This window comes from Mesoplodon mirus (assembly GCF_964341445.2).
Source record: "Mesoplodon mirus genome assembly, chromosome: 11".
Taxonomy (NCBI): domain Eukaryota; kingdom Metazoa; phylum Chordata; class Mammalia; order Artiodactyla; family Ziphiidae; genus Mesoplodon; species Mesoplodon mirus.
Window position 1 is genome coordinate 99,335,187 of NC_138987.1, and position 23,262 is coordinate 99,358,448.

The 23,262-nt window shown below is 53.8% G+C and overlaps 1 protein-coding gene across 3 annotated transcripts in view; it reads left to right on the forward strand.

Annotated features, from left to right (window-relative positions):
* Positions 1-23,262, forward strand: part of TSPAN11 (tetraspanin 11) — a 60,842-nt gene that overhangs the window by 13,491 nt on the left and 24,089 nt on the right. Inside the window, exons 1-3 of one of the 3 annotated variants that reach the window (XM_082636291.1) lie at positions 5,318-5,337; positions 10,350-10,444; positions 22,602-22,793. In XM_082636291.1, coding sequence (XP_082492417.1) covers positions 10,361-10,444; positions 22,602-22,793 — 276 coding nt within the window. In that variant the 5' untranslated portion in view covers positions 5,318-5,337; positions 10,350-10,360. Of the gene's footprint in view, positions 1-5,317; positions 5,338-10,255; positions 10,445-22,601; positions 22,794-23,262 lie in introns of those variants that run through there. The other 2 variants (XM_082636290.1, XM_082636289.1) reach the window with 2 other exon arrangements.

Genomic DNA, 23,262 nt, shown 5'->3' on the forward strand with positions numbered 1-23,262 from the left:
CCTCAGCCGGAGAGCCTTCCCTAAAGGCTGGAGCCAGCACAGGGAAAAGAGGGCACCTGGTGGGGGTCGGAGAAGGGGGCTGATGCTCATTCATTTTCAAAGCCTGTGGTTTCTTCGGAGGTCGGACTTCTCTAGGGAGCACCGGTATGTCCAGGTGTTTCCCCCCAGTGGAACTGTCCTGGTCCCACTTGTGCCTCATTTGTATTATTTTCAGAAGGGTTTTTCTACTTTGATGTACCACGGACATAGGTCTGTGTTTCTCACCTGGCCTTGAAAGATGAGGGGAGGAAGAGGGTGGCGTGGAGAGGACAGGGGAGGTCCGTGGGGGGCTTGGGCAGGACGTCCCGGGAGGCCTGTCGGGAGGCGCTGAGCCTGTGCTGCACCATCCACGCGAAACGCCCTCCACACTCGCAGGCATTGGGCCGTAGAAAGGATGGTGTGTGAGTTTTGCTTCTCTCCTTTTCATCACCTTTGACCCAGGTGTCCTGGGGAACTTGTGAGAAATATTTCTATAACTCTTAGAGCGTGCAGGGGCTTTCACATGGCTCTTTGGTGCATATGTTCATCCATTCATTCATTCCTTCCCTGTCCTGTGACACCCTCGGGTCAGGTGCCGAGGGGCATGCTTAGGATACAGGCTGAGCTCAGATCTTAGCAGATGCTGTAGTTAAGGGAAACACCTTATGCTTCTCCGTAGGGTTGGTGACCCCGAGTGTCAGAGCATGTGGGTTGGAGAAACCTATAGTGTGTGAAGGGGATGGGGGCAGAAAGAGCCAGGGGCTCGAGAGATATTGAATACCGTTGACCCCCGATTTAAGATGGTGGTGAAGAGCCAGGACTGAATGAACATCCAAACCGGGATACTTTTTTAAGTGAAAAGGCCACTGCAAATAATCATGCCGAGACAATAGGTGTGAACCGGGACTGTCCAGAGAAACTGGCATTGGGTGGGCAAAGTGCAGCATATGGTCCCCCCGAGAAGAGCCCACTTTGAAGCCAGTCTGCATGACTCTGAATCCCACCCCCTCCTTACTGACAATCTGGCCCAGGCAGGCTCTATAACCTTTGTCTCCCTTTCCTCATCTGTCACGTGGGGTGATGCTCATGTCTGCTCATGGGGTTACTAGGAGACTTAAAAGGGGGGACCCTTCCAAAGGGCTTAGGATCATGCCTGACATGTGGTACATGATCAGTAAGTATTGACCCTTGTTATTTGTAGGCACACGATCATACACATGGAGCCTCAGGTGATGCAGTTGCAACTTTACCCATCTCAGTAAGGGAGATAGAGTCGTTGCAGTTTTATAGACGAGAAAAACCGAGGCTCAGAGTCACAGAGCAACTTAGAAAACAGAAATGGGACAAGAACCCAGGTCTCTGGATGCCAAGCCCAGTCCTTCTTAAATCCTGCATAGGGGCAGAGGGGTTATGAGAAGGGAGGGAATGGGTAGGGGCGACATCCTTCACTCTCTGGGCTTAATGACCTCATTAGCCCTGCTTTGATGGCAGAGGCCTAGCCATGTTGTCCCATGGAGCCCCACCCACAGGCCCCCTAGGCAGCAGCCCTCCCCTGGAGCCCCTTCTCCCACCCCACAGAGGATGTTTCTTTCACAGCATCTTGCCGTGTTCAGAACTGAGATGAGGTGCTTAATGTTCACCAAAACCCTTGCCTTTTTCCCCCTTCTTTTTTTTTTCAGTAGGAATATATGTTTTAACAACATAATTAACAAAACTGGAGAGTATACACTCTTTTCAACACACATGGAACATTCACTGAAAGAAACGATTTTCTGGGACATAAAGCAAGTCCCAACAAATTTCAAAGGACTGAAATTATACAGAGCATATTCGCCAGCCAGAATAAGCCAGTAGAATAAGCCAGAAATCAACAAGAAAAACACAACTAAAACATTCTCCAAATGTTTGAAAAATCAAGCAACATACATATAATCTTGGATCAAAAAAGAAACTGCAGTGAGGATTAGAAAATACTTTGAAATGAATAGTGAAAATATGACAAATTAAAATGTGCAGAAAGCAGCCAAAGCAGTACTCAGGGGGAAATACATAGCCTTAAATGCATGTATTCACTTTGAAAAAGATAATGCCTTTACCCTGGCATGGCACTGAGGCTGTAAAAACCAGTACACACAGTTCTTGCAAATTCTTCAGCCCATTTGATCCTCACCACCAACCTGCAAGGGAGGCAAAGTTGGACCAGCATCAGCTCCATTTCACAAAGGAGGAAGCTGAGGCCCAGAGGTCCTGTGACTTGCCCAGGGTCACGCTGCTGTAGGTGACAGCTGGTATTCACACCAGGATCTTCTGACCCACTGACTAGAACTGTTTTTGCTTGTTAGCTCATTCTTTTCATAAGCACTGGGGAAGCCCTCATTTCATGGGCCAGACTGAGATTTTTTTAAAAAGGACCCAGGAAAAACAGCAGAGGGTGATACTCGCCTACAGGCAGAACCTCCAAAGGCTCTGTGTATGTATAAATGTAGAGAGTCAGAAGGCAGCGAAACCACCTGCCTCAGGTTCTGAGCACAGCCCTGACTAATTCACTGAATGCACGTTGGCACTTGCAAATGAAGCAAAAAATAGTCCCGTACTTAGGAAAACATGTGTCTCTGGGGATAAAGACTAAGAGTTTTTGGTGCTGGGGTTTTCATTCAAGTTTCACCTCCAGCACCATCTACATGACACTATAGTTAGCAATTGAACCTAAGCTTGGTCCAGAAGAGTTACCTGCATCCCTTACCTGCACACAATAAATACGATGATGTCAAAGAACAAGCCAGTGGCCCCCCAGAGCCCCCAGACCAGCCCCTGTCTCACTGTAGCACTAGCAGCTGCTGGTGGAGGACCAGGGAGAAAGGCATGGTCCCCCCAGCGGGTCCCCAAGCATTTGGTATCTTGGTGGTGATGGCCGTCATGGCACTTCTGACCCAGGGTCCTGCCAGGATCAGAGAACACTGGCCCCACCGCCTCCTGCAGCCCCTGGCTGGGGTCTCTGCCCAGGGAAGGCCCCCTCATTCAGCTTCAACCAGAGGCCACCGAGCTGGAAGCAGTTACAAGAGGCCAAAACTAGAACTGCCCGGAGACAAGTGAACATATGCTCCCGCTCTCACATCTCTCCCCACTTTCTAGTTCTGTGCCTCGGTTTCCTCTCCTGGAAAAGGGGTAATAATCTTCTCGTGGGGTCGTTTTCAGCATTACATCAATTAATGGACACACAGCACTTAGTTCAGTGCCTACCACCTAGTTAGCATTTAACACATGTTGATAGGATGATGATTACATCAGCCAATCAAAATCCTGTTGGTGGCCATGGAGACAGGAGGCCATCTCCCTGTCCTGCCACTAAGCTGCAGCATGACTTTGGCCCCAGTGTGTCACCCCTACCCCACCCCCAGAGCCCGGCTTCCTCGGTGCTCAAAGGGGCCGATCCAGGGATGCTTCCCCTTCAGCTGTCCCATTCAGAGGCCTGAGGAAGCCTCACTTCTCTGAGCCCTGCAGAGGGACTCTCCACCCACCGGGAATAGGGTCTCAGGCACGTGGAAATTAAACAGAGGGGCAAGAGGGCAAAGAAGCGCCACACATGCGGGGGTTGCAACCAGGGTTCATTTGAAGCCTAAATTCAGTCACAGGTCAAACCACTTCGACTGTTTTTTCCTTTCCACCTCTTTAACCGTCACACAGGCCTGGCCTGTTGCCGACCAAGAACCCAGAGGAGGAAAGAGGCACTTATTTAACTGAGGGGGAGGGTGGAGCTAGTTTTTCCACAGCAAATATACTGGCTTTGTTTTTATTTTAGAAACACCAAGTTCCCCCCTCCACCCCCGAGTATGGGGCAGTCCGCCCCGAGGGAATGAAGAGGCAGCCTGAGCTTGTGCTAACGGGAGCAGGCAGAGAATAAGAAGTTGGTGAGAGCCCAGGAGAAGAGAGCGTGTGGGGAGGGAAAAGTCACACCGAGTGCGGCCAACAGGATTGACCCCTGGCCCCTGGCCTGACTTTCTAGGCTTTTCTGCAGCCGCAGTGTCCAGCCTCTGCTCATGCTGTCCCCTCTGGCTGAGCAGCCTCCCCATGCAGAAACCCTGCCTGTCCTCAAGGACCAGGTTTAATGCCCCCCATTCTGCCCCCATCGCAATCTGGAAGGATCCATGTGCCACTTCCTCTGGGCCACTGGCAGGGTCCGGAGGTTATATGTGTGCCTGTGCCCCAGCCCCATGGCTGCTGTCAGCTCCTGAAGGGCGAACTCCAGGGGTTCTAAGTACAGCTCCTGGCACACCGTGGGGACTCGACGCGTGTCTGTTGAATGAGCAAAGAATGCAGCTGGTCCAGGGGCCGACAGAGCCTCGTATCTATACGGTCAGGTCCCAGGCAACCGCCTGCCCTCTGCTGCCCTCACCCAGCGCCCAGATGGTCCACTCTGCTCTGGTCTCTCCCTCTGGCTGAGCCCTGCCCTGCCCACCGGGACTCTGGCACATCCAGCCAGCCAACGGGGTTCTGCCTACATGTCCCTCATTTTCTCTGCACTTTGAGACTCATTCTGTCTGGGGGGGAGTGGGGTGGCGAGAAGCCGTAGAAGAGACGGTGACCCCAGGTCTCAGGGCCCATAATTTTACATATCCGGCCTGACGCAGTCCCCAGATCCATCGCTTCACCATCAAGGCATTTGAGGCAGCTGATGTCCTACAGCACAGGCCCCCAGGCCTGCTGGCTCTCCCTGAATCCCAGCTCTGTTCTGCAGTCAGAGTCTTGGCCTGGAGACCCGGCGCCCTGAGGCTACATCACCAGGCTGTCCGGGAAATCTGCGTCCTAAATGTGGACTTTGTGTGGGAGGATGCACCCCCCACCCGCTCAGTTACGTCTGTGCAGATGCAAAGGGCAATGACGCTGTGCAGGCCATGCACTTGGAGAACTGGAAGGGGCTTTGGAGAACACTGACTCGGAGTGTGGTCCCCAGACCAGTGGCAGCATCTGGGAGTCAGGTGACCACCCCCTACTTCACCCAGGGTGGTCCAGGTTCAGCCCTGAAAGTCCGGCATTCCGAGAAATCCCTCAGTCCTGGGCAAATCACATGGCTGGTCGTCCTGCCCGGGAGTCTGTTCTCCAGGGTCCCACCCCCGTCCTAATGCATCGGACACCCTGGGCTGAGCTGTCGCTGTCAACCAGCCCTCCAGATTCTGATGCGCCTGAGAACGGCTGCCCCGCCCCACAGATGGGAAAACAGACACCCAGGGGCGGGGAGCTGCTTGCCTGAGCCCGGAAGACAGTGAAGGGACGGGGTCAGGAAGCGTCCAAAGTCAATCAGCCTGTTCGCAGCACAAAAAGGTACTAATAGGGACCCAGACAAAGTGCTGCGGTCAGTGGGCAAGGTTCCAGGTTCAGGGGCGGGCCCGGGAGGGGGGCGCGGGCAGCAGGCCAGTTACAAGGCCAAAGAGGAGCTGTCCTTGGCTGAAATGGGGCTCATGACACTCCTCAGAGCTCAGGGAAAGTGGTCCTGGAGGACGATCCGAAGCCCTGGTTCCTCCAGTCCCTTGGTGGGGGAGATGGAGGTGGGGAGAGATAAGGCCAGTCAGGCAGCTTGAGTTTGCTTTCCCCTCTCCAGGGGCTGCTGTGGCCATTCCCTCCCTCCTACCCCCACCGCCTCCGCCCCTCCCCTGATGAGATGCTCATAATCTCATGAGCATCTGGGAAGGGCTGAGGAAAACTGGGGTGAAAGAAGGGCCAGGGGAGGAGAATACATTAGGACGGCTGCCTGCCAGGCCCCATCTGGAACCACTTGGGAGAAACGGGCTCTTCGGCTCCCCCCACCTTCAGCCCGTCCACCCATCCCCAGTCACTAGGCAGGAGGGTTTAGTGGTGGCTGGGCATCTTTCCCAGTGAAATGAGCATGCAAATCTCCCTTCTTTACAATGCAAAGACACTTCTCAACCTCAACTAGGCCTTCTAGCTGCTTCCCTCGCCTTCTCATTTGAAAATATCTACCTTGGGTCTCCAGTCCCCCCACCCCCCACGCCACTCCTGGACTCCTGACCCGAGTCATCCTCCACTGATGCTGCTCTGGAAAAGGTGAGCCCTGCCACGTTCTGTGATTGGCTATCTCGGCAGCACGTGGTGCTGTGGCCGACCCCGCACTCGCCTGTTCTCCTCCGGCCCGCTCCCATGCAGATCCGTCTCCCCAAGGCTGATGAGGTCTTTCCTGCTTCTCCTCCCAGCTGTACACATGGCCTGCCTGTCCATGTCTGTCCCCTGCTCTCCATCCCGCTGCCCCGGGCCTGGTTCAGACCCCGCTGTCCCTTTCTTGGACCTCAGCACCAATGTACCAACTGCTTACCTGGTCCCCAAGCACCCAGTTGGCCCCAGCCCTGTTCTGCTCCTGCCAGGGAACTCTTCCTGAAACGCAGGTCTCCTCAAGGGGCTGCCTCGCTGCGTGCCTCCTGTGGTTCTCACCACTTTAGGACGTGAGTCCAAGTGCTGGGGCTTAGCTGCTCATGATCTGACACCTACCTACCTGTACACATCTCAGCCCTCCATTTTAAAACCTGCATCGGTTGGCCCCAAAGTGGAGACAGACTGTCTACTTAGAATTCCTCTTCCTAATTATTTTCATCTTAAAATAAAAAAGCAAAATTAAGCCTTTTGATGAATTTGATGATGTTTACCCTATAGATCTATAATAGTACATGAATAAAATTTTTAAATAAATATACATAGTTACAGGGTGTGCTCAAAACAGTTTAGTGATGGAGTGTACAGTTACGAGAGCTTGTGGCCACTGCCCCACATCTCCACCCGTCTTACTGCCCTATCCTTAGCACCCCTGCTCGCATGCTCTGGCAGACCTTTGTACCCACCACTCCATCTCCCACATCAGGGTGAAGTTAGCTATGGGTCATAGAATATTCAACCGTGTACCTTAAAGAAGCTACAAGTTTTTTTGTTCTCTCATATAAACTAAGTCTGGAGACGAGCAGCCCATGGATGGTGCGGCAGCTCCAAAATCATCTGAGATCCAGGCTCTTTGAACTTATTGCTCTACACGTTTCAAATCATGCTGTCCAGCTCACACCTCAAAATGGCTGCTCGAGCTCCAGCCATTACATCAGCATTCCAACCAACTAGAAGAAGGAAGGGGTGAAGAGAGACATGCCTCTCCTCACTTTAAGGATATTTCTGATTATTAGAGATAAAGAATGACCTTTACTAATGATAAAGAGATTGATCCACCAGGATGATATCACAACTCCAAATCTATATGTACTACATAAAATAGCTGCAAAATCTATGCAGCACCCATGAACAGAGTTAACCAACAGTATAGCACAGGGAACTATACTCCATATCTTGTAATAGCCTGTAATGGAAAAGAATCTGAAAAAGAATATATATATAACTGAATCACTTTGCTGTACACCTGAAACTAACACAACATTGTAAGTCAACTGTATTTCAATAAATCATTTTTTAAAAGAAAAAGATGAACAGTTAAAGGATGGATATACACATTCATGGTCCTGGTGGGAGTCTGATATACTTTTTTCAATAGACAATAGAACAAGCAGACATGAAATCAGCAAGGATGTAGCTGTGAAAAGTTCAGTTACCAAATTTAACCTAATTGACACCCATAAAACTTTGCTCCCTGCAGTGACAGGATTCACCTTCTCAAATGCACACGAAACATACACCCAAAAATGATACCCTAAGTTGCATACACTGCTTCTGCTTCTGTGCCTTTTGCGAGCAGTTAATCCTGGCTGTACCCAGTAGGAAGAGAGGCTGGGAAGTGTCGTCTGCCCCAGGGGCCAAGTACCCAACTAAAATGGGAGGTTCTTGTCCTAATCTAGAGGGGAGAACAGGTATTAAGGAAGTGAGCAACCGCGGTCCTCCTTGCTCCCTTCCCCTGGCAGCTCTGGTCCTGAGAGCACTGCATGGTGGGTAAGAGCTTGGGCTGAGTCAGAAGCTCCTCGTTCTGTTCGGGCTTTGCCACTTACTTGCTCTGTGACTTGGACAGCTTATTTTACCTGTCGGAGCTTCACTTTCCTTATCTTGCAAAAGGAATGGGAATAACCCTACTTCATAGGGCTGTTGGGAAGCTGGAACAGGATCACCCATGTAAAGCACTTAATCCTGGGCTTGGCACGTAATAAGAGCTAAGTTAGCTGCACAGAGAAATTAAGTAACTTGCCCAAGGTCACACAGCTGGGAAATGACAAGGCTAGGTTTCACATCCAGGCATCTGGCTCCAAGCTGGTTCTGACACTTCTTTGGGGGCCTCTGCCAGCCCTAGCCTAGGGCCCCACGTATGGTAGGGTCCTATGTAAGGAGCACAGAACAGGGGGTTAGGCAACCGTTAGCCATGTGACTTGAGAGAGGTCGTTTGAAAATGAGTCTTAGCTCAGACATGGATTAAATTCCTCATTCCTTCTGCAGAAGGTTGGATTAAGTGAGTCCAGAGGTTTTTGCCGACCCTGACATTCCACAGCACTGTGGGCTGTGGAATGTCTTCTCTACCCCTCAGGGCCGAAACTTTACCATTAGAAATACGTTTCTTTTGTTAAATCCTGTCATCTGCCTGAACTCTTCTAAAAATAGTTTCCTTCAGAGGGTCCTGACCCCTTGGTTTGCAGGTCTAGAGAAGGTTCTGGTGCATGAGTCCAGTGGGCCCCGGCTGGGAGGGGAGGGCCAGACAAAGGGAGAAGAGAATGCAGACAGGAGTGGCTGGGCCCCAAACAAACGGTCAGTTTACCAATGGCCCCGGTGGCCCAGAGGGTCCCTCGTCAGGACCCTGTGCACAATGACCTGCACAGTGACCGTGTAATAGCTCCCGGTCCAGTCGCCTGGCCGACCCCATTGAGCACCGCTTTTTACACTTTTTATAGGGCTTCCTTTTTTCTCCTTCTGTATTTTTTCCACCACCCTACCTCTCAGACTAAATCGGAGGAAAATGGGTTTTGTCTTTTTTTACCAAGAAGACAAAGTCTTAAATTACCTTCTTCAAGGTCTGCAAATAGAAATCCCAAATAAGACAGCCACCTCTTCTTTTCTGTCTTCCTCTCGCCCTGTCTCAGGAGCCCATGAGCTTGAAATAAAACTCAGCACGGTGGCTCCAGGGGAAGTAATCTGGGCCCGGCCGGCAGCGGCCGCGGAGAGGGGGCAGGGCAGTGGCGGGAGGGCCCGAGCAGACACCGGTGGGAATGGAGGAGAGGGCGGTGGAGGTGGGCAAAGCCAAGACCTGCTTGCTCTGGGTCTGGAATAAAAGAGGCCCCCTTAAAGGGGATGGTTCCTCAAGGAGCAGCTACGCTCTGAGTGTCAGAGTGTGTGTGTTGGTGGGGGAACCCAGGGAATGAGAAGCCCGAGGAGAGATCTCAGAGGCTGCTTTGGGATTTAGATGCAAACAGGATCACCGGGCACATGAACCCCCATCTTCTCATCCCACCAACGCCACGGTTCCCAGAGAGCCCACCAGCGGGGGCATCGGGACAAGGAGAAGGAGCATGGTTCTGGGGCAAAGACTAGGAATTTTAGGGCTGGCGCTCTGGGTTCTAACCCCTGCCACATGTAATATTAATAGCCAACAGTATAGAACACTTACTCCGTGCCAGGGACTGTGGTCAACACCTCACGTAGGTCATCCCATTTCACCTGCAAGACAGCCCTGCCACGTGGGCATCATTATTCTCTCCAGTACAGATGAGGACACGGAGGACGAGAGGTTACGTAACTACCCACATTCTCACATACCTTGTGACAGATCAGGGTTTAAACCCAGGGAGCCAGATTCCAGATCTTGTCATCCTACTGCCAAACCACTCGGTCTACCGACCTGCTTCCTTCTTTGGAAAGTCGAGGTGCTGGGGTGGCTTGGGGATCATCGAGGTCCTTTCCAGCACAGATGCTCTGATTTGGGGCTCATGCCTCACCTGCGCATGCAGAGGTCCTGTTCAAATGATACAGGGTTCCACTACAAGGCAGGCACGCCGAGTGTGTGTGTGTGTGCGCGCAGGACAGGTGAACTTGTGTCCTGCCACCCTGCTAAGATGGGGGGACAATAAGAACACAATAGCAGAGTACAAATTCTGTACGAAGACTTGCAGGTTAGTCCTGCATCAGAAGGGCCAAACCAAGATCCACAGGGCTAGAAAATTCTGTGTGGTTCACCTCCATTTTGTGTCCAATGACCTTGGCGTTTCCCTGCTCTTTGCTTGGGGTTGCACACCCCCAGTCTGAGAGTCCCCGGCCAGACAGGCTAGGATGCCCTTTGAAGGGAACCTTGCCTGGCTCTGGGCAGGCGAGGCCGCCTCCGTGGACCCCTGGCCACATGTGTGTCTTCTTTGCAGGCCCAGCAACCATGGCCCATTACAAGGTCGAGCAGGACGACTGGCTGACCGTCTACTTGAAGTATTTACTCGCCGTCTTTAACTTCTTCTTCTGGGTAAGTGAACCCGGCACGCGCCACCCGCTTCTCCAGCACCGTGTGAGTCAAGCCGTCTTTGCCTTTTGTGAGTCATCGCTCTGGAGCTGATTTTTTCCAAATCAAAGACCACCCATGGGCTAATTCTGCCTACTTGAAAGCAAATGTGTACATTTGCTACTGAGGGGGAACATAAGACTCGGCTTGCAGGTTGGCATGGAGTCCGTACCGCACAGCATCCGGGCATCGCAATGAGCTTGCATTCCGGCCTCAGTGCGCAAGGTCTGGCTCTCCCTCCCCTGCTGACTTGTGGCTCCAGTGCCTGGTGGGAAATGTGACGGCCTCAAATAACTGCTTGTTTTCCTCCGAAGCCCATTTGCCTTTCATGATTCACATTCTCCAGGCCCGAGGCAGAGAAACATAAGTCCTGGGGGGCCCAGGGCTGCCTCTGTGCATCGGGAATGGTCTCTGTAGCGACTTCCCCCCGGGGAACCACCCGGGCTAGGTCATCCAGGAAGAAAGGAGTCTGTCCACTTGAGGCAATTATCCAGATAATTGGTAGCAGAATACCATCAGGTCCCAAAAGAGCCAGAGACTGGAATGTGTCTGGAGAGGCAGAAGAGGGCTAACGGTGCAGGCGCCGCCGTCAGCAGACGGGCTCTGCTGTAGGCAACTCACCTACGCTGACTGAGCCTGTGTCCCCAGTTAAACGAAAGCTATTTGGCAATGACCAACCCGCTTTTTTGCCTAATATAACTTCCTTGTTCCCAACCCTTCTGTCTAGAAAAGTCTTTCGTTTTGTATGGCGCTCGGAACTCCTTTGCATCTGCTAGATGGGATGCTGCCTGATTCAAATCGAGTTTTGTTCAAATCAACTTAACATTTTTAATGTGCCTCAGTTTTTTTTTTTTTTTTTTTTTTTGCAGTATGCGGGCCTCTCACTGTTGTGGTCTCTCCCGTTGCGGAGCACAGGCTCCGGATGCGCAGGCCCAGCGGCCATGGCTCACGGGCCCAGCCGCTCCGCGGCATATGGGATCCTCCCAGACCGGGGCACGAACCCGTATCCCCTGCATCGGCAGGCGGACTCTCAACCACTGCGCCACCAGGGAGGCCCAAATTTTTTTTTTTTTTTCCTTTTTTTTTTTTTTTTTTGCGGTATGCGGGCCTCTCACTGTTGTGGCCTCTCCCATTGCGGAGCACAGGCTCCGGATGCGCAGGCCCAGCGGCCATGGCTCACGGGCCCAGCCGCTCCGCGGCATATGGGATCCTCCCAGACCGGGGCACGAACCCGTATCCCCTGCATCGGCAGGCGGACTCTCAACCACTGCGCCACCAGGGAGGCCCTGTTATTTTATTTTTAAAATTTATTTATTTATGGCTGCATTGGGTCTTCATTGCTGCACGTGGGCTTTCTCTAGTTGCGGCGAGCAGGGGTTACTCATCGTGCAGTGCGTGGGCTTCTCATCGCGGTGGCTTCTCTTGTTGCGGAGCACAGGCTCTAGGTGCGTGGGCTTCAGTAGTTGTGGCTCACGGGCTCAGTAGTCATGGCTAGCGGGCTCTAGAACGCAGGCTCAATAGTTGTGGTGCACGGGCTTAGTTGCTCCGCGGCATGTGGGATCTTCCCGGACCAGGGCTCGAACCTGTGTCCCCTGCATTGGCAGGTGGATTCTTAACCACGGCAACACCAGGGAAGTCCCTCAGTTTATCTGTTAAGAGTGTATTTCACAGATGCCCTGAAATGGTGTATGTGAAGTGCTTAATTCCGTCTCTGCACACAGAAGGCATTCAATAAATGCAGTATTTTGGATATATTAGATGTAGAAGGCCCAAAAATGCCACCAGATCAACCTGCTGGTAAGGCAGGGCTGTTTCCTTGTTGCCATGGCAAAGGATGCACTCTCAGAAGCCTCTCAGAAAGGCGGAGGCAAAGCTGGGCTATGTTTGCCTTTTCAGAGTCTTCCACTAAGATTAATGAAATTGCTTAATACTGGGAAAGATCATGGTATAGTAGTTAAGGACTGGTACACACAGCAGGGCAAGGGTTTAGAAGAGTCTTGGAGCGGGGACACACAATGCTATCTATTCAGAAGTTAAACAATCTGAGGTTTGCTTAAATGCTTCTTGCAAAGTTCCTGAAATGAACAATGAACTTGTTTTATTTGCAACTTTTCTCTTCCTGGACGAGCGTTTCCTGGAATAGGAAAGTTGTATGGATGAAGACAGTGGAATAATAAAGCCGCCGTGATATGATCAGGTCACTGTGTGGGCGTAGATAGTTTCGATTCTCAGAGAGAAATCCGGTGGGGTGTTTAAGATTCTCGCTGAGTGAGAATTTTTTTAAAAATACAGTAAGTCCCTTACATACGAATGAGTTCTGTTCCAAGAGCGCATTCATAAGTCCAGTTTGTTCGTAAGTCCAACAGAGTTAGCCTAGGTACCCAACTAACACAATCGGCTATTTAGTACTGTACTGTAATAGGCTTATAATACTTTTCACACAAATAATACATAAAAACAAACACAAAAAATAAAGAAAACATTTTTAATCTTACAGTACAGTACCTTGAAAAGTACAGTAGTCCAGCACGACAGCTGGCACACGGGGGCTGGCACCGAGTGAACAGGCAGGAAGAGTTACTGACTGGAGGAGGGAGAGGAGGTGGGAAATGGTAGAGCTGAAGGATCCTCAGCAACAGGAGATGGATCAAGCTGCAATTTCACTCACGCCTGACGTTGATGCCACAGGTTCTGGTTCCTTGCTGGAACCAGATGCACATTTGCATCTTTTTTTTTTTTTTTTTTTGCGGTACGCGGGCCTCTCACTGCTGTGGCCTCTCCCGCTGCGGAGCACAGGCTCCAGACACGCAGGCTCAGCGGCCATGGCTCAGAGGCCCAGCCGCTCCGCGGCATGTGGGATCTTCCCAGACCGGGGCACGAACCTGTGTCCCCTGCATCGGCAGGTGGACTCTCAACCACTGTGCCACCAGGGAAGCCCACGTTTGCATCTTTGAAAGCTTGCCCCTTGAAGGTTTGTATGTAGGGGACTTACTGTAATAAGTGTGCTTTTCCAGCTCATAAAGTCTTATGTATCCACTAATAATCGATAAAATACTAAAAAATATAAGTAAGAAAAAAAAATGGCCCATATCTCAGGTTATTAGGCTCCTAGGGTGCTGTAACAAAGAAGCATAAATTGAGTTGCTTAAGACAACAGAAATTTATTGTCTCACAGCTCTGGAGGCCAAAATCAAGTCCGAAACAAGGGTCAGCAGGGCCGTGCTCCCTCTGAGACTCTAGGTAGGACCTTCCTTGCCTCTTATCATGAGTTGCTCAGCCCAAGACCCTGACCGTGCACGGGGGCCTGGGAGGGGGAGCGGGCAGCAGGCGTGGTGACCACCCGTGGGGTCCCTTCCACCTGAGCGGACCTGGGGTCTGTCAGCCAGATGGGCAGCAAGTGTGTCAGCCCAGCAGCTCCCCACACAGACCTCCCTGCTTTGAGTTGAAAATACCCCTGCCGGGGGGCCTGGCTGAATGCATCCCAGCTTCCAGGGACCTACTCGCCCCAAGCCTCCTCCCCATATGGGTCATGGTCGGTTTCGATGGTCCAAGCCTCAGGGTCCCGGCTTCCATCCCCTGGACCCCCTGTGACCTCCTCAGTAGACATGGGACAGACCCCTGGCCCATCTCTTCCCGCGGCAGAGCACAGCCTCGCACATTTGTCAGCGCACAGCCCCTGGGAATTTTCAAGATGTCTCCAGGGAGGGGGCCTTGTCCACGAGGATCCCTCCCACACACCCTGGAGTCCAGCTGCTGGCCCTCCTCGCTGAGCCTCTCTTATAAGACTCGTGGCAGAGCCAGTGTCTGCGCTGTGGATGCTCCCCACCCCGAAGCAGTCCCCACCTCTTCCCCCTTCCCTGTAGAACCTATGCAGAGCAACAGGGAGGGTCCCCAAAGAGCCCCCGTCTGCTGTCCACTGAAGCCCCTCCCAGTGCTCCCCCTGCACAGACATGGAAGGTGACCTGGATGGCAGAGGCAGGTTGATTGGGTGAACACTCACGCTTCCTTTCTCCCCAGAACAGTGGTCCTTCCCTGTACATCAGCTTGCTACACCATCCACATCCAGCACAGAGAAGATAGGGAAGCCCAGGTCCTCCCTGCGGGGTTACGATGCCTGGCATCTGAGAGGCACTGCTGGATAACGACCGTCCGTGGATCATCCCCTGCGATCCGCAGGTCAACCCTGGTGGCTGTATCACTGTTATCCTCATGTTACAGACAGGGGAGCAGATACACCCAGTTCAGAATCCTGCCCAAGGTCTTGTCGTGGTGATAAGGAAAGCTGGTGCTAACATCCAGGTATTCTGGTCCGTGATAATTGAAAATCGATTCCATGGCGTTTATTAAGCATGTGCTCAGTGCCCAGCCCTGTTGCGGACGCTTGGAATACGTCCATGGACAAAGCTCCCAGCATCCATGGAGCTTTCTGTTGTAGGCCTTCCCTGGGCTGTGCATCCACCCTCATCCTCCCAGTGCCCCGAGGCCGTGAACGGCTCTATGCGAGCCCTGTGTTACCGAGGTGGAAGCAGTCTGCCTGACGCCCCAGAGCTGGAGGCCCCTCTCTCTCTGACCCCTAAGCCAGTGTGCCTGGCCATCAGCCCTGACGTAACCTGCTGCCTCCAGCTCTGAGTCCTGCATTTTCCCAGTGTCCCGGGTGCCGGGAAAACTTGGGCTCAAGTTCAGGCTCAAACTGAGACTCCCATTGTCTATTTGCCATGGAAGATGAGGTGCTGTGGACTGAACTGTGACCCAGAGGGATTCATATGTCGAAGCCCTAACCCTCAATGTGACTGTATTTGGAGACAGGGCATTTAGAAGGTAATTAAGGTTAAATGAAGTCACAAGGGTGAGGTCCTAATCCGATGGGATTGGCCTTACAAGTAGAAGAAGAGAGCTCTCTCTCTAAGCCTGCCCAGAGGAAAGGCCATGAGGACACAGTGGGGAGACAGCCGTCGTCTGTAAGCAAAGAAGGTCCTCACCAAAACTGGATCAGCCAGCACCTTATCTGGAGGACTTGCAGCCTCCAGAACTGTGAGAAATAGAAATAAATTTCTGTTGTTTAAGCTGCTCTGCTATGGCGTTTTATTAGGGCAACCTTGAGCAGACTAAAACATTAGGCAAATCACTTAATCTCACTGAGCTTCACGTTTTTCATACGTTAAACGGGAATATCAGTACCTGTAAGAATTAAAGATGAATATTTAGAAAAACATTTCGCACAGTGTCTGACATACGCCTACCTGGTGCTCAGCTGTTATGTGTAGCTATTATGGTTAGACTAAGGGGCACGCATAGCTTTCTATGTCCATAGCTCTGGCTTGGAGGCTTTGGGGACCATGACCCATATAAGAAATTCGTGGAAGCATAAGAATTGCTCACATGAAGCATCATTCACGAAGCTAAGCTTACCCTTACCATGTGCAGTGCACTCTGATGCTTTCTCCTCTGTAGCGTGGTGGTTCGGTTTGGTTTGGTTTTTTAGCACAGGTTACCACCCACCAAGTTTAGCTCACAGCCCTAAATGGTTACATCCCAAAGTTTGAAACACCCAGAGCAGTGAGATGGGGGGGAACAGCACCCCCTCCACCCCCAGGTGGGCAGGATTCAGGTGCCAGTCATGCAGTGCAAGGTCTTGATGAGACTTTAAACCAAGTCTCCACCAGCTGCCACCATAGCGCAATTTAAGGGTTATAAATCATCTTACACTCCAAAATGATTCTACAGTCACTCTGTAATTATCTTCGTTCCCATTCTGTAGATGATAAAACTTCAGCTGAGATGACTGGCAGAGTTCTAGGTCAAGTCTGGGTTTTCTGACTCTGCGTCTGGTGTCCTTCCCATCTCCATAGACCACTGACTCGTAACCACAGCCTTAGACCCACCACCCTGATGCCTACTTGGACTCCAAAATGTCCCCAGGAGTCAGGGTTGAACCTGGATTAGGACGTTTTCATGGTGTGGACAGTTCAGACACGCAGAGCATGAAGAACATAAGCAGAACTGGAGTATAGCATCGCAATACACACCCGCATCCTGTATCTAAGCTCCGCCCCACCTCTGGACCCCTACCCCCTACTCAACCCATGCCTGCCCCCCATCCTTCACCATCACCCTGCCCCTGACTCCCACCCCACCCCCACCATGCAGTTCGACTAATGCAGAGTTGAACATGACCATCTCACTGGGCAGGGGCGGCTCCCTTGGATACAGCTCTGGGTCAGGAACCAAAAACGCCAAAGCTTTCATGACCCTAAAAAGGAAAATGTGACCCAAGCTTCCTATGCAGCCACCTAGGAAATGCTTTACCTTCCCCTCCCATTTCCTACACGGGTCCTTACAGCTCCCATCACCCCTGCAATGTTGTTCTCTAATGTATTATTTTAATTAGCTCCTTGGCAGTGTTAATAATCAAAACTTTTCCAACCTCCCAGGAGCTACGCAGGCTGTGGGAGAGCCAGGGAAGCAGCGACTCCCTTGCCTGGGGTTGCCGCCTCTGCTCCGGAAGCTCTGTGCTGCCCGGGGCACTAGCTGCAGTGTCCGCACCTCCCTCAGGGGCCAGTGGGGCTCAGACTCCAGGGGATCCCTGGGATCCCTTAGGGGGACATGGACCAAGACAGGAGGCAGCGGTGATGGAGGACTCGCCCGACCAGGGCAGTGAAGTGGCTTGAGAGCATCCCTCCAGGGTCCCCAGGGAGGGCCTGGTAGGGAATAGCCTCTGCTCACCCCCTGCCGAGGGGAGAAGCCTTCACTCTGTTCACCATCGTCCCACTGATGGTGGCCTCTGCCCACCTCCTGGGACAGATCATCTGAGGAAGAACAGCTGAGGGGCCCCGTGGCTGGCGTTTCTGCTGCGTCCCTTCTTAAGGTGCTGAAGTCGCAGGACCCCGTGGTGTCCAGGCATCCTGCCTCTCTGTGCTTCAGCATCTGCTGGGGGACAGGTCCCTACTCGGGGGGAATGCACATCTGGTCTGCCCAGGGCCACGGTGGGGAGACCGGTCCAGGAGGAAGCCTGTGGTGGCCACTCTGAGCCGTCCCCGCTGCAGCCCAGACACCCCCCAGCTTGTCTGGGGGTGTCCGCAGCCCAGTGGGTGGAGAGGGCATGAAGCGGATGTCAGGTTTCTTGAGTTCTAGGCCCCCGGCCAGTCACGGGTCCTTGGAAAAGTCACTGCTCTCTGGGCCTCAGTTTCTTCCCCAGAATATAGAAGGGTTAGACCTGACGGTTTCCTCTGCCCGCTTCCTCTGTCTCTCCTCCTTCCATGGGGAGTTACGGGGCATCTCTCATACGTGGAGCGCTCCGCTGCAGGTGCTAAGATGAGTGAGGTTTAACCAAGAATCTAGAGCGGGAGGCAGACAAAGTACCGAATGCAGCAAACACGCCGCGATGCCTGTAACTGCAGAAACCCGTGCGGGCGGGGACTAGTAGGGCGGACGGGCTGATTTGCTGGGAGGGGGGCGGGGACAGCGCCAGGCAGCATCCCTACAGGTTCTGAGCTGCGTGTGGAAGAGAACAGGTGATCTGAGTCCCCTCCCAGCCCCGACCCTCAGTAAGTCCCATGAGATGTGCCCATGTGATGAGGAGACTGGTCCTTGCCGTCCCTGCAAGAGAGTGAGAAGTCCAGAGTGGCGACCACGGGGGTCCTGGTCTGGGCCGTGGCGGTGCCGTTGATGAGACTGGTGGGGGGGAGGGGCGCGGAGGACAGGGGTGGCTCTAACTGGGTGAACACTCATCCAGCCCCCAGTCCTTCCCAGTCCAGGTGGTGCTTGGCGCCTGCAGGCCCCCAGCAAACACTTAGGGGAGTGGACTGCACCACCACGTGTGCGATCTCCGCCCCCTCCCCGTGCCACTGCGGGCAGAGAGCACTCCTGCCCCGGGGTCCTCCCGTGTTGGGAGCCCCAGCGTCCTGGGCCTGCTGCACCGGCTGGTCCCCTCCCCGATCCCAGCCCAGAAGCCATTCGGCAGCCTGACGAGGAGAGGAAAACCCTGCCATGACTTTTACACTCCGCCTGCTTTCCTCTGGGTCTGCAGCCTTAGGTCCCTCAAGACTCAGTGTGCGCGGCCGCTCAGGCTAATCCTTCTCCCAAGATGACAAGCAACTTTTTGGCCATGTTTCTTCTCTATAAATGGGCCGTTCCTAAAATTGCACGGCCTGGGTGACCTGCCCCCGCTCCCGGTCTGCCTGTGTCCTGGTTGGTAAGAAGGCCAGCTTCACCCTCTGCAGGGTTTTCTGGCCGATTGGCTACAGGCTACGGTTTTGAAAAATGTACTTAATATTCCAAAGGAATCCAACCCAGTTTCTGTAAAGAGCCAAATACTGTTGAATCAACTCTATGCAAATAGCCGCTGCACAGCTCAGCAGGGTCATCTGGCTCCGGGCCCAGTCGGTCTTCCGTGGGGCCTCTTCCATGGCTCTTTCTGCTGACCCGGCATCTCTGAACCGCTTGACGAAAGCCATGAGCATCTTGCTGGAGGTGTATTGGCAGATGGTCGTGGGGACATGTCACCCATGCGGAAGACCTCAGAGCTTCTCATCCGGCCATTTTACAGATGAAGAAACTGAGGCTTCCAGAGGCGAAATGTCTGCACACTCACACACTTAGTCAGGGGCACGACCAGGGCTGGGACCCAAGCCCACTGACCCCTTCCCTCCCAAGACTCCCTCTGGCGATCCGTCCCGACGTTGGGCAGTTTTGACTTCTGTCCAAAGGAAAGATCGTTTTCTAAAGAGCCAACCAGGTCCCAAGCAGGACACCCCCTGCAGGACTTGAAACCCTCTTGCTCCGGATGGCAAACCCCACCGGGTGTCCCCAGCAGACGCTCTGTGACCCCCCAGGGGAGGTCTGGGGGCCCCACTGACTCGGACCCGCCTCCTGATTTCTTCTGCACATCAGGACCAGTGTGACTTTGTTGCTTTCCACACCTTAATCAGGACAGTGTGTCCGCCCAGACCCTCCCCTATGGGCGAGGGCCTTGCTGCCACCCTGGCTGGGCTGAAGCCCTGCCTGCTTCACGAGATCCCAGCCGTTTCTGTGACCGGGACACACTCCTCTCTTCGGGGGTCAGTGTGCTTATCCGCGGCTGCATTTCTCACAGCACCCCTCCCTCCCCTGGGAGCATGTAGTTTCTTCCTTTCTTGTGTAATTTAACTTTCCTCCATTTGGACTGAAAATCCTGTTCCTCGTCACCCCCCCTTCTACCCCAAAGCTCCTATCAAAGCGAACACCCTGGGCTTCCCTGGTGGCGCAGTGGTTGAGAGTCCGCCTGCCGATGCAGGGGACACGGGTTTGTGCCCCGGTCCGGGAAGATCCCACATGCCGCGGAGCGGCTGGGTCCGTGAGCCATGGCCGCTGAGCCTGCGCGTCCGGAGCCTGTGCTCCGCAACGGGAGAGGCCACAACAGTGAGAGGTCCGCGTACTGCAAAAAAAAAAAAAAAAAAAAAAAAGCAAACACCTGATGCAGACAGGGAAGTGGCTGGAGGGGCAGTCCTGAGCTGGGCCAAGGGCCTCCAGGCCACAGCCCCAGGGGAGGATGTTCTTGGGATCCTGCTGGAGGAGGGGGCAGGACTGACCCCTGTTGACTAGGAAACTATGGGGTGGTTCTCAACTGGAACCACCTGGCAACTTAGTAAAGGATCCAGGCCTGATCCCACCCCCAGAAATCTAGTCACCTTGGTGATGTGCAGAGGTCTCTGGGTGGTGGTGCGGCCCAGCTGAGAAGCACTGCCTTAGAGGGTGCAAGGTGGAGGGGGCCCCAGAGACGTCTACACCGGGGTCATTGTGAGATGCAAGATGAGGCCTCAGCCCCCGAAGCTGAGCGCATTATTTTATGTGGATGACGTTTCTCTGGGCAAAGCGTCCAAAGCTTTTTATCAGATTCTCAGTGGGTTCCACGTCCCCCAGCAGATCAGGTGTCCCCAGTGCTGTCCACACGTACCCCTTTTGGTGGTTCCAGATCCGATGCTAAGCCTGTGGGGTTGACAAGCCTAATGGCTGATGTGCCTATTTCTATAAAGACACTACACGCGTCAAAAGTTAGATCCACTCAGTGTGGTCACGTTGACTTTTTCATGCTGCTCAGAATCTCTTCTTGGTACTACCACGTGACTTTCATTAATAAAAAATGAGAAATGAACTATTACTTAATGCACTGTGTTTGATAGGCAGAAACCCTTCAAAACATAAGACCCATGGGAAAAAGTAATCAAAGGGGCCCTTGGTGGTTATAGGTTGGGAACCGCTGGCCTAACACATCCACCTTGTTTGAGAGATGAAGAAACTGAGGCCCAGAGAGGTTAAGGGACCATCTTTAGGTCACACAGCCAGTTATGCACAGTTGAGACCCTCTCTCAAGCCTCCTGGGCATGCTGTAGGGGCAGAAAGGATATGTGCAGAATATAACCCTCACTTGACACAATCCTGTTGACCCAGATGGAGGAAATTCCTCACTGGTCCTGGCGGTCATGTGGCCAGAGGTAGCCCACGCTCCAGAGAATTAGAAAGCCTGTTGTAGTCCAGGATTTCATCCAGCCTAAGACACCATCACTTGTAAGATACACCATTGTTTTCTGTACCGCAAGGCAAGAGTGCGGCCAAGCGTGGTTGTAAGATGCCGTCAACCATAAGATGTGTCTGGTTTTGGAGATGTTAAAACGGGAGAAAAAATATGTGCCGTGGAATCAAAGGAGGTGGATTCCATTTGGAGCTGTGCGACGTCCTTCCACCTGGTTCTCTTACCCGTTAGAGGTGCTAAGGGGGATGAAACGCCCCTTAAAAGAAAACAGATGTATCTAAAAAGCAGGAGTGAGTGGGGGAGCAGGCCCAGCCCAGCGTGTGCGATCCCAGGACAGAGTCCCACACTGGCCCTCAGCAGACCTGGGTTTGCATCTCAATCTCGAAACTCTGGGCGGGTTTCTGGGGGGGCGGGGGGGCGTGTGCAAGAGGGTGTCCTCTCCAGGACGCTCTGTTCTCTCCAGCCTCCATTTCTTCATATGCAAAAGAGAACATGCCTGTTCCCACCTGCCTGCCCTAAGCCTCCTGAACTATTGTGAAGCTCGGAAGAGAATGTGGAAAGTTGAGCCATGGAGGCGCCTGGTGCAGACTTGTTGCTAAGGAGCTTCCATCTGCCCCGCTGAGGTCTGCGAACGGCAGGCGGGTTATACAGAGTCATCGGGGCTGTGGGACCGAGCCCACTGGGGCTGCCCACCTTCAGCCACACTCAGGACCCCCTGAGGGAGCAGCAGCCCCCATCGGAGAAGAACTCATCCTCAGATGAGGCAGGGAGGCTGGGGGCCAGACGGGCATCTGCCTTCCCAGGAGCAGGTGGCAGATCGGGTCACAGGGGCTGGGGTCCTGCCCCCGCCCCAAACCCTGGGCCGACACCCCTGCTGTTCACCATCTGGCACCTCGGGGACACACACACACATACTTTGCCCAGGATCATTCAGCCTCACTGCAGAAGGCTGTATATACAGGGCAGCTGTATTTCCCAGGGTCCCTTCCTGCGGTCAGGGCCGAAAGGGGTCAGACGGTCAGCAAAGAGGACACCTCCCCTCCTGCTGCTCAGTGTCCTGCCGTCCCAGAGCGACTCCAGCCTGTGGAGCGTGTGTCCCCTCCTTTGGGGGGGGCAGCTCGGCCAAGCCGCAGGCCCGGGCTCCGAGTGGGGGCTGGCCCTGCCCTGTGTCGCCCCACAGAGGCGGCCCTCGGGCAGCTCCCCTCCCTCTGGTGGCCTCGTCCTCTGTCTGGAGAGCAGAGATGAGAAGCCCAGTCGCGCTTCCCCCACAGGCGATGAGACGGGGGCTTGTGAAAGTGGCCCGCCAGGGATGCAAGCCGGGGAGGAGCGCTCGGGGTTGGGGGCGGGGACGGCGGGAGGGGGTCCCCACAACTGGAGTGTCCCTGTGTCATGACGGGGACGCACGGGCATCGTGGTGGGAAGCACGGGACCGGGAGTCAGACCTGGATCCAAACTCGTGTCCCTGCCTCTCCCCTCGACCGTGGGTGAGCCTCTGTTTCCCCATCTACAAAATGGGCAGCCAGACACTTCCCACGGGCTCCTCAAAGGACCAAATGAGATGATGCACGAGAAGGGCCTCGTAGGCGGCGGGTGCTCAGACCCGGTGTCCCGCAGATGGGGGGTGCCGCGGTCATGGCCGTGGGCGTCTGGACCCTGGTGGAGAAGAGCGGCTACCTCGGCGTCCTGGCCTCCAGCACCTTCGCCGCGTCCGCCTACATCCTCATCTTCGCGGGCACGCTCGTCATGGTGACCGGCTTCCTGGGCTTCGGTGCCGTCATCCGCGAGGACAGGAGCTGCCTCTCTGCGGTGAGTGTCTACTCGGCCCTGCCCAGCGCCGTAGGCAGAGGAAGGGCCACCTGCCCAGGGCTTCTGAGAGCCTGGCCCCCTGACCAGGCTCCGCGCTGAGAGCCCCACCCGGTGACGCTGGCCTTGGTCTTGGAGGCCTCGGGAAGGCTGCCATGGTCTCCAGGTGCTTGGGACCTAAGCCAGGAGGGCACCTCGGAGGTGGCGGCAGCACTGCTTCTCCCCTTTTTTCTCCTCCTCCCCACCCCCTCCTCTTCCTCTGTCCAGATTTTATCATGGTGATTTTCAAAAATAGGCAAAAATGAAGAGAACGTTATAATGAAGCTCCAGGTCATCACCCAGACCCACTGCCAATCCTGTCCACCTGCACCCTCCCCCGCTCCCCGCCCCACCCAAGACCCCAGACATCATGTCACCTGTAAAAATTTCAGGGTGTACCTCAAAAACGTAAGGATCCTTTTTTTAGAAGAGG